Here is a 16,782-nt window from a genome sequence, read left to right as displayed (position 1 = left end):
ACTGGGGTGTGAGAAGTATGCCTAAAAGGGGACATGAGATAAGACACCTCACTTTCCTGAAATGCCTCCACCCCATCCCATGGGGCGTAGAACACTCCCAACACAGTCTGGATCCATGTGCCAACAGACAGCATGCCCCTGCTACCTATCGCACTGGCGCTGGGTTGACTGGGCTAAGCATAAAATTCTGTAATCCAGCGTATGCTTTCTGGTCAGTATCTGTACCAGTGCAGTGTTGCAGCTGGTTAAGCAGCCAGAGAACATTGTCAAGCTGAATTTCAATTTGAAATTTATTAGTTAGGCTGTTTTCTTCCTTTGCCCTTCAGTTTCAGTTTTTTGCTCAGGCTGGAGAAAACCATAGAAAGAAGCAGTGGCTGATATATAGAAAAATGCCACAGGACATTTTGGCCAAAAGCCTCTCAGTCCTAACCTGCAACTTCTTGCTAGCTCAGGCCTGAGCTTCTGACACAGCTCTGCCAGTGCCTCCCACCTCCACAGTCCCTGTAATGTCCCAGTCCTGAGCACTGGGCTTTGGAGCAGTTTCAGACATAGTTTTCTGTACATTTCAGAGAAAAGGAGGCAGAGACTGAGAGAGATTGTAAGAGGCAATGATTGCTTATGAAAACAATACATTTACAGCACTCTCCATGAGTCATGAACACATACTTCAGTTTGTCTGTTCTTAGATGTGAACCAATCTCAGAATAAGAAATGATAAATAGACAGCAAAGGAAAAAGACAAATGCACAAATATATAATTTCTCTCTTTGCTAGAAAGCCTGGTTGCCCTGGAAACATCAGTCAGAAAAAAGTAGGCTTGTGGCCTAGATGCTGGGCAGAAGTCCTCTTCCATTTAGAGCAACAGAAGAGGACAAGGCCTGAAGTGTTATAGGAAGTTGGACTAGGAAACCTTAGAGACTTTCGGGGGGTTGTCACGTCTCTCTCGTAGCACAGAGCTGGGTTCAGGAAACAGCCTTCTCAATATGATATTATTTTTCGTGGTTTACACCCCAGCACATTGGTTTCTGCAGAACTTTTTTTTTTTTTCAACCAAAGAGTTACTTCCCATTTGCAAGACAGTGCAATATCAGCCTTAAAGCATTAAAATGCTTTTGACTGTAGTGATCTGGCTAATTGACTAGGTTAATTAGGAAAGTTTTCAGAGACATTATCACCAGCTTTCATTTCCCCATGGTAAAGAGCAGAGGTAAAAAAGACTTAAGTCTAATGACATGACCTGTCCAGTGCTGTCATTGTGCTCTCCTAGTTAGGCAATTCTGCAGTTTCGTCTGGTACCACTCTCTGTTTCTGTTCATCTTTTCTATCTATTCATCTGTTATCCCTTTTTCTCTCCTGGTTTGCTGCTGTTTTTTTTCCTTCTTTTTTTCTTTTATTCCTTGTCCTTCTCTGTTTTAGTTCTTTCTTTCTTCCCCTCGTTATACCTTTCCTTCCTTTTTGTCTTCTGCCTTCTGTCTCTCCTTGTTTCTCTTCTCACTTTTTTAGCCTCCTTTTGTCTAAGGGCCAGCCTCTCCCCACCTACTCTCTTGTTTCTCTCTTTTATCTTTCCTTTTCTTTCCCACTCTTTCTCAGCACCTCTCAACAATGAAAGTTACTCATGGCTTGTGGGGGAAGCGTCTGGCCCATGCTGGCTCTCAATCTCTCTCTTTTGTTCTGAATACTCTTTTGTTGTAAACAACAACACAAAAGCACAAAATCATCTCTAAATGCAAACATTGCGAAATAATCCTCCTTGTCCATGCTCCTCTTATCTCTGAAGAATTTGTGCTTCAGGCAAAATAAAAAGAAACATGAGAGAGGAGTCGCTAATTTTTGTGGGAATTAGTATGCAGAAGGAAGAGATGTGGTGCATAACTTGGAGGGGAAAGAGATTCTACAAGGCAACACCACTGAACTGAAATTTGGGAAGACCTGACAAAGCAGTTGTGTGGTGGAATATAGCTTGCAAGGAGCTTGGACAGCAGCATGATGACACTGTGGCTGATAATAGATCTGTCCCTGTTCCTACTAAGCTATGTAGGCATGGGCAGGATCAAAAATGATTTTTTAGCATACCATTTCTGTGTCTTCTCCCCATTTGTCCCTTGAGCCAAGGCCTTGTTTATATGAAATGTGTTTGCCAGATATAGCTGTACCAGTTGGAGCTCTAGTGATGTTCTTCTCAAGTAGACACAGCAAGGAGTGTTTCTGTGGAGTCACTTGCCAGCTTCAACCTCTAGGATAAATTAAGATGATTAAAACAAGCTTACCTGTTGTTGGGGCTAAATGGACATTTCCTGATAAATACAGTTTTCCCTGGAAAACTTAGATTTCCTGGAAATTAAACATTAGTCAGCATGCGCTACTTTGAACATGCAAGAGTTCTCAGAGCTAAGATGAAACTGCTTGTCAAACACAAAATGAACCTTTCCCTATCCCTATAGTTCAGTGGTTAGGATACTGGTGTTTAATGTGGGAACAGACAGCATCAAGTTCCTGTTCTACATGGTCCTTCCCTTATAAATCTTGTGGCTGACTGGCCATTGGGTCACCTGCAGTGGGCCTCCATCCTGGTGCAGTTAATGCATGTTGCATAATACAGATGGGTATTATATTCACAATAAGAATAAGTGAATAGTTTCAGCTGGTGCAGTATCAGATAGCTCTGGTTAGGTGGGATTAAGGCACTTCCCCCATAGCTACCCAACAGCTGATCTTCAGAAGACTTATCTGTGATGTAGGAGGTAGGTGTGTGTTCCAGGACTAAATCGAAACTGATATTGAAGAGGAACAGGCTCTAATGCAAACTTCAAACATAAATACTTGAGCACCAGCAGGGGAATTCAGAGTGGGGCACAACTAATGAAAATGGTGTGTGTGGGAGATGCTTTTCCCACATTTCTTAGGGAGATTTGGTTTCTAGTGATGCACTGAGTCATATGGGTCAAGAAAAAACTAGGAATGAGGAGATCTCAGAGGGATGCTTTTTGCAGTCCAGAGGTTGCTTCTGAGATTTGGAGATGCTTAGAAATTCACCAAATATGGAAGTTTTTTACTTTAACCAGTAATTGAATATATCCAGAGCTAATGCCAGGGTCGGAGATGGCTGCCCAGATTCAAGATGAAAGTTTGCTATGCTTGCATGTAAGTGGAAAGAAAGCTAGGAAAATAAAAAATAAATGTGAAAAATCAATCAAGTGAAGAAGAATATGCAGACTTTCTTTCCTTTTAATGAGCTGGCTTTCTGTTTGGAATAGCATGTTTTAACTACAACACATAAAAGACACATGAAGAGCGTGAGGAAAACCTCGCTCCATTTGAAGTGTAAATTTCCTGTTATGTATCTGGTCTGTGATCTGGTGACCATGCCAAAGAAGTAACAGAAATGGAATTAAAATGGGATCATTCCAATTCCTCAGAATTTGATGAGGAAAAGTGATGGAAAGTCCCAAAATAATTTTTCTAGCAATGAGAAAATGGCGTATGAGCTAGCTTTCTCTCCTGCTTCCCTTTCTCCCCACTCTTCCCCCCCTCCCCCAGCTCTGACCTACTACCATTTTGTGAAATGAAAATATTTGGAAGGTTCTGAATTCAGTAACATCTTTTATTTTTTGACCATGTTTTTGTCTGGAATTGAAAGCATAGGTCTCCATTACTCTCTTAGGAGAGTCTGGCAATTCTTTGACTTAAGGGACGAGCTACAAGGGAATATGAGGGAGAGTAGCATAGTTTCGTTGAAAGGGTTCAAGTTTGGGACTAAATGCAGCTGCAGTGTCACATCTCAAGCTTTGCCGCCACAAATTCTAGCTTTGTAGGAAAAGTGTTTCAAAAGACATCTCTCCAGATGTATGTCTCATCCACAGCTTTGGGAGGTGGTAGAGCATCCATAAAGTGTGGCAGTGATTTCTTTGCTTCTGACCATGCTATTTGTGTGGCTGTCAGTGTCTGCCTCACTGTTTTAGCTATGGATTCAAACCAGTTTTTTTTTCATGCAAATCACTAGTATTCTATCATTAGTTAATATTTGTATAGCATCAACAGTGTGGCAAATACTGCTCTCTATGCGTGTAACTTTTTCCAAAATGCTTGAGTTAAATAACAAAAGCTGCTAGCTCCCTACTCAGTGACTTTTTCTAGTTTTCTAGTCATGAAACATAAGAAACCAGACACTTACACATGCTGCTGGGAGACTGACACCAGCAAAAACCTTGCCGTAGCCACTGATGTAAATTTTAAGTCAGAAAACCGTAGGAGGTTAAAGGACTATTTTTTTTCTCATTACAGGATGTTGCAGGGAGCTCCTCCCTCCAAGTCCCTCCTATCAGGCCCACACCCGTAACAGAAACCATAAATACATGAGCTTAAGCAGAAAGAAGGTGCTTTTTTACAGAGAAAGACTCAGCTATTTTGTTTTGTGGGAGGCAAGGACGCAGCAGCTCAGAAGGTTCACAGACTCTGTTAAGAGGTGGGAGCGGGGCAGTGTGCTTCAAGAGTCATTTTAAGGCGTTTGTCGCAGGCGATGGATAATAGAAAGGTAATCACTACAGATCTCTTTCTCCTTGCCATTAGAGCAGTTATCTGTCTTGTTGCTTCATTGGTTATTCACTGTGAGGTTCTGTCTGTTTGTCCAGCATCTGTTTGCCACTATTCACTCCTGCAGATACTTACGTGTATTTGCCTGGCTTGTGGAAATAATCTAGTTACATTTAGCAGGGGTCACCCTATGAACCGTGTGGTTGCGATTCAGCATCATTTTGTTCTCTGATACTGTTGGATTTCTGTTTGTCTTTGTAAAGGTGGAAGCTCTGATGATGCAGACAGGCCTCAGCTGCTATCTTTTTAAGAATGACTTAGAAAAAGTGTTGTCTGTGGGAAATGGGGAGTAGAGATGGAGAGCCTGTTTGGTTAGGGTTGTTGCAAGCCTTGAGATTGATTTGTTTTCATATGTATGGCCTAATTAGCCACATGACGCTATCCATATTTTCTTTGTATTGATCATGAGATATATTTGGCTGGCTGGCTGGTACTCGTTTGTGCCAGGATTAAAGACAGTGGATCCATGATGCTGAAAGCGCAATTTCTCTAGAAGTATTTTTTTTTTTTTTTTTACATGTGGCTTATAGGAAAACTATGTTTTGATTTCAAGAAGAAAAGCAAAGCATATTCTTTCCCCCTTGCTCCTTGAGAGAACATGGGACAGAGCCTTGTGGAATCATAGTTCATCTGCAGCCCAGAGTGAAACGTGCACTAGCGGAGTGGAACTCAGTGGAGCTAGTGAACTGCCTGTGTTTGAATGCATCAGGGCAGAAAAGCAGGCAGGCTGGAGGAGGGAGAGAGACAGGAAATATCCGGCTGAACCCAGTGCTGAATGCCAGGGGATTACTGTTTCATCAGAAATAATAACAGCAGCAGGGAAGCCCAGGACCCTCACAGCCATATTGATGGGAAATGTGGACAGGGTGATAAGATGAGGGAGAGCAAGTGAGAAAGCATCTGGTTAAGGGCATTTAAAGGAGCGCAGAGAGGCTGCTGTAGCTGAATTCAACAAGTTGTACTATTCTGAGATTCTAGTCAGTAAAAAAGAAGGGAGCTAGTTTGAAGTGTCTCCTGGATAGTAAATGTAGCTGCCAGAACCTGATGGATGCCTGTGGTCAGAGGGAGGGGTGGTGCTTTGAATTCCCTGCCAATCTATAGACCTCAGCTTTGAACTTTTGGGTAGAGTAGATGCTGCTTTACTATTTCTGAGCTCCCTGGACACCTTTTTGGAAATGAGGTATGGCCAACAGTAACAAATGATCCATACATTAGATCATGGCCTGTCTCACTGAAGTCGATGGGACAGGTCATGTGATGTCTAGGCAATATGAGACTGAGTGTGTGATACAGATAAATAACAGGCAACAGCCTGGAAAAGGGAGCATGAAAGAGATTAGAAGAACTAGCTTCCGTATAGTTTGCTTGTGTCTTATAGTTTGCAGGTGCCTTGTGGTCCCATGCTACACCCAGAGGAAAAGGAGGCCAGCTGTGACCACTGCAAGCCATGACAAAGCAAAGTCCTGAAGGGAAAGATGCTCTAGTGTTGAGTCACTGTGTTGGAAGTGTGGAGAGCAGGGTTTTGTCCTCTGCTTTGCTACACTGACTGACTAGGGGTGACCTGACCTAGAGCTCTAAAAGTACCTAGACATCTTAATGCCCTTTTGTAGGCATCCAAGTGCTTTGAAAGAGCTGTGTCCTTGTGCTTCTGTGCCAAAATTCCTTGTGCCTAATAAAAGGGGAGCAGTCACTCCCCTTCTCACAGTGTGGCAGAGAAGAAGGCCTAGACTGCCTTGGATGTATTCAGGTGCTAACCATACTATGGAAATCATATGCCCCATGCAGGAATCTAGGACCTTGTCACTTCTGCCTCCATCACTAACCTAGCAGGAAGACAGAGCTCAGCTTGACACATCTACGTGACGTAGTGGGGGAAAGTTGCATCTGAGATATTCTTTCAGTTTCTGCTTACTGAGGCCTAACTGCCAAATGTGTGAGGGTTGTGCAGGTCAGAAGGGCCCATGCACCATACTTGAAAGATTAGTAAAGGTGGTGTGAACGATGGCAGAGAGTTACTGGCAAAAAGGCACCAAACATTGGGCAGCCCTGGAAGCTTATGCTCCTGGAGACAAGCAGGAAAGCAGGAGACTAGAGGAGCTGTAGCAGCAGGCCTAATGAGTACTTTTCTCTCCCCTGCCAGCATTAAGAGAGTAAATGGAAAGCCTTGAAAAAGGGACTTCTAAAGTTTTGGAAAAGCTTCCAGTCCCTCCTATGACAGAAACATGATCTTTCTAAAAAGTGTCAATCCAAGCACTGGCCATCCAAGTGCCAGCTCCTGAGTCACCTGCTCCCCCTGCCTTCCTAACACAGAGTTGGCTTAAATTCCACAGGCTTTAAAAATATAGAAAATGTCAGATGCTTTCCACTGACACTTAAATTTCTTATTCTGTGGGACTTGTGCAGGTTGGACCTTCAAGCTTCCTCTATGTCTCTGCGGGCTCGGCAGTTTCTTTTTTGTTGTAATAAACACAAAGATTCACAAACACTCAATTCCAGGTGCTGGGACTTTATTTAAAATATCAACTATTGCCACAGTGGCAAGAAAAATAAATGGGGAAGGTTGGCAGCACAGTCTTCTCTATGAGGCAGGTTCCTGTGCCAGGTGCTCTGGGCAGGGTTGGGAAGTTCTAGCCTTGGAAAATGCAGATCAGTTGCTGAAGAGTGCAAGTTTTAATTGTTAGGAGTGACTACCAGTGTGGCTCATGGGCAGACCTGAAACCATCTATTTATGAGTCCTTGTCAGTTGGCATGGGGAAGAGGTAGACCATTGTTTCATGACATGCCAGAGATCAGCAAAAGCTTTTCTATAAAGCAGATGAACCCCAAATAACAGCCCGTAATGCAGACAGTGTATTCATTACTAACGAGCTGAGAATAGTTGATGAAGGTCAGGATATATAAAGGGAATTCCTGACAGGTGAGAAGACCCTTCTACTTTGGGTCACAGAACGTTTTCCTGCTGTCCAGTTGTATCCCCTTCTCCAGGGTCTGTCTCACTGGTAGCCACCATCACTGGATAAAAGCCCAAGCAGTTCTAAAGCACTGGCGTACATAAAGACATTCCCTGCCCTGAGGGCACTGCAAAAGGTTTCTGGGCACCTCTGAGCTGCAGCTGCTGTTTGTGCTGAAGAGAAAGTCAAGTTGTGTAGAAAGCATGAAAAACCAAATTAACCAAAAAAATGTTTTTTCTCTCTTCCATCAGAAAATCACTGCATCTCTTATCTGGGCTGTTTCTATTGCTGCCATCGGATCTCTCCAGTTTGGGTACAACACGGGTGTCATCAATGCTCCTGAAAAGGTGAGATGGAGAATAAGCTGGGGAGAGGTATGGGTGAGGGGCTGATCCCAAGGGACTGGACAGAGGCTCGTGTCCAGGGAAGGAAGGAGAGAGAGAGATGAAAAATCATCCTTTTCATTGTGGGTAGAGGTCAAGAAAAAGCTGAGAGAAAAAGAAGGTGTAGAAAGAGAGGAGCTGTCTCTCAGGCAGCTAATAGTTTGATGGTTATTATTTGTGCTGTCAAAGAATGAGAGGTTCAAAAACCCCTCTCTTTACTACAACAATGGACAGGAAGGACAAGAGAGAGTTTTGAGGAGGAGAGAGAGAGCTGAGAGGACTGTTCTTTTAATTTGGAGTACAGAGGGTTGACTAGGGCAGGAGAGGTCCATCTGCTGTTTCCCTAGAGTAAGGTAATTTTCTATTTGTTTTGTGGAGGAAATATGAACCATTTCAGGGTTCATCTTGTTTTGGGTGATTAGAAATCTTGTCCCTTCTCCTTTGGGACATTAGGGGAGGAAAAAAATGATTACACTCTTCTATTTTAAGTGGTATGCTACCCTGCTCCAATCTGCCATCATTCAAATGACAAAACAGTCTTCTGGCCTGTCATACTGGTCAGGGGATGAGGTGGGATGTTCTGAGTCAGAGGAAAAAAACAGCCAGGGCAGAAGGAGTGTAGAGAGCAGTGTGCAGGAAAGAGTTGAGAGTGGGCTGGTAGGGATTACAGCTGCCCTACTTTCTCTCAGGGGTCATCTCTCAAGGCTTCTTTTTCATTCGTTTGTTTGTTACACGTGTTAAGTGTAGATTCAGTGCTTGTAAAAGGGATGTGACTGGGGTATTCTGACCAAATCATCTTGTGATTACACCATGAGGAAAAAAAGGGGAAAAAAAAAAAAGGACGGAAGAAGAAGAAAAAGAGATACGTGGTTTTCTTGTAACTAAGATGGTTCCCCTCTCTCAGGAACTGAGTCACCAATACCACATCCACCCTGTCGCTGGGAATAGAGATGTCACATACACATGGGAGGTGGGGGTGGAGTGTCCTCCCTAGCTAATATCCTGCTGCCATCTGCTGGGGGAAGACACTCTGAGACCATGTCCCCCTCAATCAGTGCAGAACTTCCCTCATTATCAAAGCGGATGCCTCAGAAATCAGCAACATGAAAAGCCCTGTCACATCCCTTCTCACCCTATTCCAAGGAACAAAGAAGGATTGTTTTGAATAATGTCTCAGTTTTTCAGGGCTTAATTCAGTGAAACTTTCTCTGTGTCTCTTGGGAAAACAGTTCTGGCATTGCCAGGAGTGTTACCCTCTATCCTCTGGTCATGTTTCTCTTGCTCCCCTCTCACTCCCTCCTCTCTCATCCCCAAAACACCACCATCATCTAGAGACATGCCAAAAATTAGCCCATCCTCCTTAATCATCACTTGCCCACCTCCCCTCATGTTTAGTGAAGCAATCCCTCCTTCATCTTTCTGGTAGTCATCTCTGAACTTCTCACTCTTCTGAATTTTTAGTTCCTCTTTCTACACTTCCCCTCCTCTGACTTACCTTCCCCTACTGAATTTTTAGCATCTCTTCTTGCTTGCTGTCTCCATGAAAAAACTCTCTTGACCCCAGAAATAATATTCCCTTCCACAATGCAAAATGCCTCCTACTGGATTGTAACTCTCTCCTCTCTCTGTTCTGGGGTGGTTTCTCTCTTGCAGATCATCCAGGGGTTCTTCAACAGAACCTTGTCACAACGGAGTGGGGGGCCCATCTCCTCAGAGCTCCTAACCTCACTATGGTCCCTTTCTGTGGCCATCTTCTCGGTAGGAGGTATGATCGGCTCCTTCTCAGTCAGCCTTTTCGTCAATCGATTTGGCAGGTAAGCTGGGAAAGGGGATCCAAGCCATTGGGGAATTTTACCCTTCTACAGTGCAGTGTTAGGAGAAAGAGATCAGAAGTAGGGGGAAGAGGGAAGGACAAGGCTGGGAAGGAAGCAAGAATGCATGGGCTGCAAAAAGAGAAAGAAATGGGGAGAGTAATGCCAAGGCAGGAGCTGAATGGGAGTTGCTCTGCTCTCCTACCACCCTCAAGATGAGGATCATGGGTAGGTTTACCCCTGCTCTCCTACTACCCCTAAGATGGGGACCATGGGTAGGTTTACCCCTTCTCCATGATTTTTCCACCATGTTGCCAGTTTAACCTCAGCCTTTACATTTGTCTCCTGTCAGGAGGAACTCCATGCTGCTGGTGAACATCTTGGCCTTTGCTGGTGGCACTCTCATGGCCTTCTCCAGGATGGCAAAAGCAGTGGAGATGCTGATCATTGGCCGCTTCATCATTGGCCTCTTCTGTGGCCTCTGCACTGGCTTTGTACCCATGTACATCAGTGAGATCTCACCCACCAGCCTCCGTGGAGCCTTTGGAACCCTCAACCAGCTAGGCATTGTTGTTGGCATCCTGGTGGCCCAGGTAAGCCTGTCACAACCGGATTCAGTATTGATGGGGAAGTATTAGGGGGGGGATGGTTTTGTGGACTTGAGACCTTTAAGTGGCTTGCACTTGCCATTAGTTGCAGTATGTCATCCTGACACACTCACTGGCGTGGGGGTAAGGAATCAGAGAGTATTCAGTCATTTTCTTTCTCTCCATTTCTTGGTATAGATCTTTGGCCTGGAGGGGATCATGGGGACTGAAAAACTTTGGCCACTGCTTTTGGGGTTCACGATCCTCCCAGCAATCCTTCAGTGTGTGGCTCTTCTTTTTTGCCCTGAGAGCCCCCGCTTCCTGTTGATCAACAAGATGGAGGAGGAGAAAGCACAGGCAGGTGAGAACTTATCCCTAAAAGGGGCAGTGCAGTACTGTGGCTCCCAGCTTGCCCTGAACTTGAGAGTGGTAGGCCAGGACTAACTTCAGAGCCTGGCGTAAGGTGGGAGACCTGGACTGACTCTGGAGCCTGGTTAAGGGTGTGATTCTTGGAGGGCACTAGACCTGCTCTTGCCTCCCTTTAACTTCACCAATGCCAAAAAGTTTGAGAAACCTGGCATTCCAGCAGACTCCTGGTGGGATTAAGACACTAGGAGTCACACCTGGCCTAATGACATGTAGCAATATCAGCTGCTGCACCTCTGTCAGCTCCTTCTGAATGGCAGGAAATGGGCTGAGATTTAACAAAGAGCTTGGAGGGTTTCCTCCAGCTACTATAGAGAATTAACCCTGCAGACTGCTGGATTCAGCTCTTCTTCTAGAGACTCTCAAGGCGAGTGTGTGAACAGAATTAGGAATCAAGTGAAAGTTTGGAGCACAAGTAACATATATGCAGAGCCTGGGCCTGGTTTCTCTGGGTGGAAAAGATGACCCAAGGCTACATGTAGAAGCTCAGGCTTTCCCACACAGCAGGCCCAAACACTGACTTGCAGGCAGTCCTGTCTTCCCTGTGTGCCCTCCCCCAAATAAACAGGACAGCAGGACAGGGGTTGGGGGAACCTGCTGTCCATGAGTGTATTATACCTGGCATTTTTGTATTCCTCCCTCCAGTTCTCCAGAAGCTCCGTGGTACGCAAGATGTGTCTCAAGACATCCAGGAAATGAAAGAAGAGAGTGCCAAAATGTCCCAGGAAAAGAAAGCAACTGTGCCAGAGCTCTTCCGCTCTCCAAACTACCGTCAAGCCATCATCATTGCCATCATGCTGCAGCTTTCCCAGCAGCTCTCAGGCATCAATGCTGTGAGTTATCTTCCTGATCCATCTATGAGTCTCAGTGATCTCTGGCTATACTTGCACTTCAAAATAGTTGCTTACCGCTAGTGGTGAGAGCACTGTGCTTCCAAAGACCTCTGTTTTGTGCCTTGACTGGAGGGCACTACTGTGTGATACTACACAGAGATCCCTAAGATGGGAGATGGGGATTATATTGGCTTTTGTTTTCCCCACACCACTCCCTGGCAAGACATTACACCCATGCATCAAGTGAGTGAACCTTGATTGGAAGCATGCTGTTTTACACTATTGAGTGTTTCTTGGAAGCTCCCTGTTGGGCCTATGTGGCATTAGGCAAGGAACATGAGGGACATGCTCTCAAATAGTGGAACTGTACCACATCCAACTTCTGCTTCTCTTTTTAGGTGTTCTATTATTCTACGGGGATTTTCGAAAGAGCTGGTATCACACAGCCTGTGTATGCCACCATTGGAGCTGGCGTGGTAAACACTGTCTTCACTGTTGTATCGGTAAGTAGAGCAGGGGCTTGAGGTAAGAGATGTAACAGCACATCTGAACTAGTCTGCATGGGGTCTTTCGGGAGATGTGATTGAAGACAAACAGCCAGGTTGTGGCAGAGTGTTGGGCTAGTCAGTGGCCTGTAAGTGCAAAGAAAAGAATGCATCAAAAGTATTGTGGGAAGGGAAGCGAGGAAAGGAGAGGAGAAGGAGGTATTGTCATCATTTTAGAAGAAAGAAATGGAGTAAAGAATGAAAACAAGATGAGAGATGAGAGAGAAGGACAGTAGCAAGAGCCAGAGAGAGGAGAGCCATTCGTGTCAAGGAGAGAGCAGGACCTGGTGACCTGAACTGAGCTCACCACTGGCACTGAGGGTTACAGGCAGGTAAAAAAAACAGGTGCAGTGCACATTGTGACTCAGGGGGCCTTTTCTGCTCTTGCTGCTAAAGTCATTGATTTTTCTCTTCTGCCATGTTTTCAGCTGTTCCTGGTGGAGCGTGCGGGGCGCAGGACCCTCCATTTAATTGGTTTGGGTGGCATGGCTGTGTGTGCTGTCCTTATGACTGTCGCTTTAGCTCTGAAGGTGAGTAATTGGTGTTCTTGCCCAGACTGTCACCCCAGCAGGGGACCTATAAAACTATACAGCTGTAGAGGGTAGAATTGCAGGACAAGACAGATACAGCTGGGGTTAGAGCTGAGCACAGAGGTAAAGGAAGGAGATGTCCTAGTGGAGTACAGTGGAGAGCGCAACTTCCCAACTGCAGGAACTGTGCCAGTGTTCAGGGTGCTGCTAAGAAAGTTGTGACAATGGACATTGCATTGTGCTGTGCTACATTTACCTTTCAACTTTCAGCTGCTCATGTTTCATTTCCTTGCAGGACATTGTGGAATGGATCAGATATATCAGCATTGTTGCCACTTTTGGCTTTGTGGCTCTCTTTGAGATTGGTCCTGGCCCAATACCCTGGTTCATTGTGGCTGAACTCTTCAGTCAGGGCCCACGCCCTGCAGCCATGGCAGTGGCTGGTTGTTCCAACTGGACATCTAATTTCTTGGTGGGAATGCTTTTCCCCTATGCAGAGGTAAGGACCCTGTGTGCAAAGCACTTGTGGGAGTGCTGCAGTATTGGAAAAGGTGTCCAAAATGATTGTGGAATCTCCATCCTTGCAGATTCACAAAACGTGGCTGGGTATGACCCTTAGCAGCCTGATTTCCCATTGAAGGCAGACCTCCAGCAGTCCCTGAGCCTGTGTTCTGATTGTTACTGAATGTTAAGAGTGTTGTGGCTCACCTTATGTTCTACTTTCTCTTACTGCTTGTAGCCTACAAACAGGTGGAGGACCATCTTAATTAGCACATTAAGTTTTTCCCCTTAAAAGCCTTAATTTTGCCCCCTCCCCGGAATGTTGAAGCTTTTCAGAAGCCCACAAGGAACCTGGTTTCCTTTTAAAAACTGATGAGCTGAAAACAAATCATTAAGGGCATTGCTGGAGAAAGGTGTTAGAATTCTGACCTATCAACATCAAATGACCAAAAGGTCTGTGATCTTTCCAGATTAAAACCTCCCACTTTTATCCTCCCTGCAGAAACTATGTGGCTCCTATGTCTTCCTCATTTTCCTCATTTTCCTGGTCATCTTCTTTGTCTTCACATTCTTCAAAGTGCCAGAGACCAAGGGCAGGACATTTGAAGATATCTCCAGGGGCTTTGAAGGACGAGCAGAAACCAGCCCCACATCACCAGTGGAGAAGAACCCTATGGTGGAACTGAACAGCATACAACCTGATAAAGAAGCTGCCTAAGATCATGACACATCCCTTCCTTGACTCTTTTCTGTGCTCACAGAGAAGTCATTAAAGGAATGAGCAGAGAGAGAAAAAAAAAAAAGAGAGAGAGAAAACTGGGATGATTTTTTCTCAATTGCTGTTATTTTCTTCTTCCCACCCACATATCCCCTTTCTGCCAGGCCTCACCAGTGTTAAGCAGATCTGATGTGGGAGATCCCATTTTCAACGCTGGAAGGCACCTGGTGCTCTAGCAAAGGTAATCTCATCTTCCCCTGCCACAGACATCAGGAGAACAGAGAACAGCTGGCAATATTTTTGCTTTTCTCACCTTGCTACTTGGGATTAACATACTTACACATGTGTGACCATTAGGTATTTGAATCTAATTACTATTTTTGTAGAGTGAACTAAAGTCACTAAATAAGTCCCCTGCACCCCACTTTACAAGTCTACTCCATGTGTGTATGTTTATGCGCAGTGTTATGCTGGAATTTAACAAACCTACCAAAAAGCCATCCTGTTGCTTTTTCCTATACAGTGTGCACTTTTTTCAGCCTCAGGAAAAAGGGACCAAGTTACATGCATATTTTTTTCCTGTTCTTTTTTTTTTTTTTAATAGACAGACTGAAAACATAATTTTTTGTTTAAGTTTATTTATTTGTATGTCACTTTGTAAATATTTATTTTTTTAATGGTGTACAAAAATGTACAGATTATGAAATAGAAGATGTTTAAGAGAAATAACTATTCTAACAAAAGATGCTGTAGACTTGAGAAGGAATAAAATTGTAAAGGAGAAATATGGTACTAACAGGAAATCAGGCATTCTGGCTGGTATGTAGAACAGAGCCAATTAGTCACATCACCTTTAAAAGTTATTTCTGCCCTCTGGAAACAAATATGAAGAATTGAATACTAGTGAGAAGAACTATATGTTTGCATGCCCACCAAAATCCTTGTGTCCTCTGGGATTTATTGGTGGCCATGTTAAGTATTTTTCCTAAGTTTTACTTGAAAAATGTGGTATTGCAGTGAATGGACGTTGTTACTTTATATTATTTTCAGTCACAGTTAAGCATTGTGTGGGATGATTGAGGGCGATAATTGCAGACCAGAAGGTGACTTTTTCTGCCTTCTTTTGATTTTTGGCTTCTCTATTGCTATTTTATAGTAGGCCATAAAGTCTGAAACATACAGATTGTTACTTAAGATGTGCAAGGAAAAAATTATTTTCCAAAGCTGTATTTTCTTAGCAATTGTTCTTATAAATTTTAGACAGAGGCATGTAACATGAGCCTTCTGGACACAGTAGTAATCAGTTATGGTATGTATAAGTTTATAAAGGTGGAGATGCAGGACTAGAGACCAGAGCTAAAGGAACCTGCTAGATTAGCAGTGCAAAAAATGCGCAGTACTCAGCCCGTTGGCTGTAGGCCAAATGTTTTTGTCTTGTCTATCGACTCTGGAAGATTTGCATGATGTTGCAATGTCCACCATTGTGCAGTGTACTGTGTAGGTTTGCGTGCAGCTGTGTAATATCACTCTCTGTTGAATGGACTATGGGAGACATAGTAATTGTGCATCCATAGAAAATGGTCTCTCCTGCCTTGTCTCCTAGTTGCTAGGCCACTTAGAGTATGTACATGCCTAGCCCTTGCTGCCAAGCTATCACAGTTCAGTTTAGGAAGGCAAAAATTAGTGCATAAAGTATCTTTGCAATCAAGGGTTGAGAGCTCTGCTTCACTGACTGTAATGCTCTGTTGAGAAAGAGTCTGTGGCCATGTCTGTCCAGGCCTGCACAGGCTATGTAAAGGTGGCACAGGGGAAGGTCCACTTTGAAACTCCTGCTCAAAGTTCTTCTGTGTTTTCAGACTGAATCAAACTCAGGATCTGAATACAGTGGTTCAGGTCTGCCTGCGAACACATGCCGGAATTCATGGCTGGCCCTACAGAGAGGGAGGCCCTCAGGTTTCAAAGTGTGTAAAAGAAAAAATGACTCAGAAAGGGAGGAATGCCAACAGAATTGTGGTAGCATGGATTGCCCAAGCTTTCCTGACAACATATTGCTTCAGAGCAGGTTGGAGAATTTCCCATCAATGTATAGTCAGGGGGGTCCTTCTGGCATTTTCAGTAACTACAGTGATGACATTTCTACTTTCTCTAGTGATAAACATTTGCAAAGATGAGCAAAGTTTGTTGCCAGGAAATATTGCCTGTGACTTAATTTGAAATAATCCCTTTTTGCACAATGTGATCCTATTATGCCCATTTCTCCCTAGCTTTCCATCAGGCTTCTGCTCCAGATATTTATTCCCAGAGGTATTATATATGACTATTTCCTCTCCCTACTTTCATATTTTGGCTCAATTATACAAATTCTGTGCCTTTCCTTTGACCCTCCAGCACCTGGAGAGGCAATATTTCTGTCTGGGCACCTGTATGTTTGGAAATCCCACCCCCACAGCTGTGTGTAAGAGCATTCCCTACTGTGCATCAGGGATTTGTGTGTTGGCTTGGACTGAAATGTATAGGTCTGTCTCACATGGTGTCTCTTCTTATTTTCTGCAATGGCATTGTGAATATTTCAGATGGGTTTTATATGCTTATTATTAATATGTGGTTGTGTTTCCTGTTTTTAAAATAAAAACTACAGATATAAATGTCTGGTTTGGGTTTTATTTCTTTCCTCTGTAAGTCTTCTGTTTCCTTCTCTGTTTTCACAGCCCTGGAATATACCACACAACTCTCCCAAGTGCCTCCAACTTCTGCCCTGCAATCCTCCAGGCTAGTCCAGTCCTGGGCTTGTGATGTTACTGTAGTAACAGCCATCATGCATACCACCTTTACAAATTCTCTCTCACTTCTTTCCATAGGAGTTATTAGAAAGATGTGCTTCTCTGAGTCTTCCTTGCCCAAATTCCC

The 16,782-nt window shown here is 44.1% G+C and overlaps 1 protein-coding gene across 2 annotated transcripts; it reads left to right on the top strand.

Moving 5' to 3' along the window:
* Positions 1 to 4,333: 4,333 nt before the first annotated feature.
* On the top strand, positions 4,334 to 16,524 carry SLC2A3 (solute carrier family 2 member 3). 2 transcript variants are annotated; one of them, XM_026082450.1, is made up of 10 exons: positions 4,334 to 4,531; positions 7,793 to 7,888; positions 9,578 to 9,738; positions 10,088 to 10,328; positions 10,521 to 10,683; positions 11,394 to 11,581; positions 11,980 to 12,084; positions 12,555 to 12,656; positions 12,952 to 13,155; positions 13,736 to 16,524. In XM_026082450.1, exons 1-10 carry the CDS (start codon positions 4,517 to 4,519, stop codon positions 13,841 to 13,843), a joined length of 1,383 nt encoding a protein of 460 aa, XP_025938235.1. In that variant the 5' UTR covers positions 4,334 to 4,516; the 3' UTR covers positions 13,844 to 16,524. The 2 variants fall into 2 exon arrangements, with proteins under 2 accessions (XP_025938235.1, XP_025938234.1); XM_026082449.1 differs by having other exon boundaries at positions 13,660 to 16,524.
* Positions 16,525 to 16,782: the final 258 nt, after the last annotated feature.

This window comes from Apteryx rowi, unplaced genomic scaffold (assembly GCF_003343035.1).
Source record: "Apteryx rowi isolate R43461 unplaced genomic scaffold, aptRow1 scaffold_578, whole genome shotgun sequence".
Taxonomy (NCBI): Eukaryota; Metazoa; Chordata; class Aves; order Apterygiformes; family Apterygidae; genus Apteryx; species Apteryx rowi.
The sequence above is the reverse complement of the archived record's forward strand: the minus strand, read 5'-3'. Positions and strand labels throughout refer to the sequence as shown.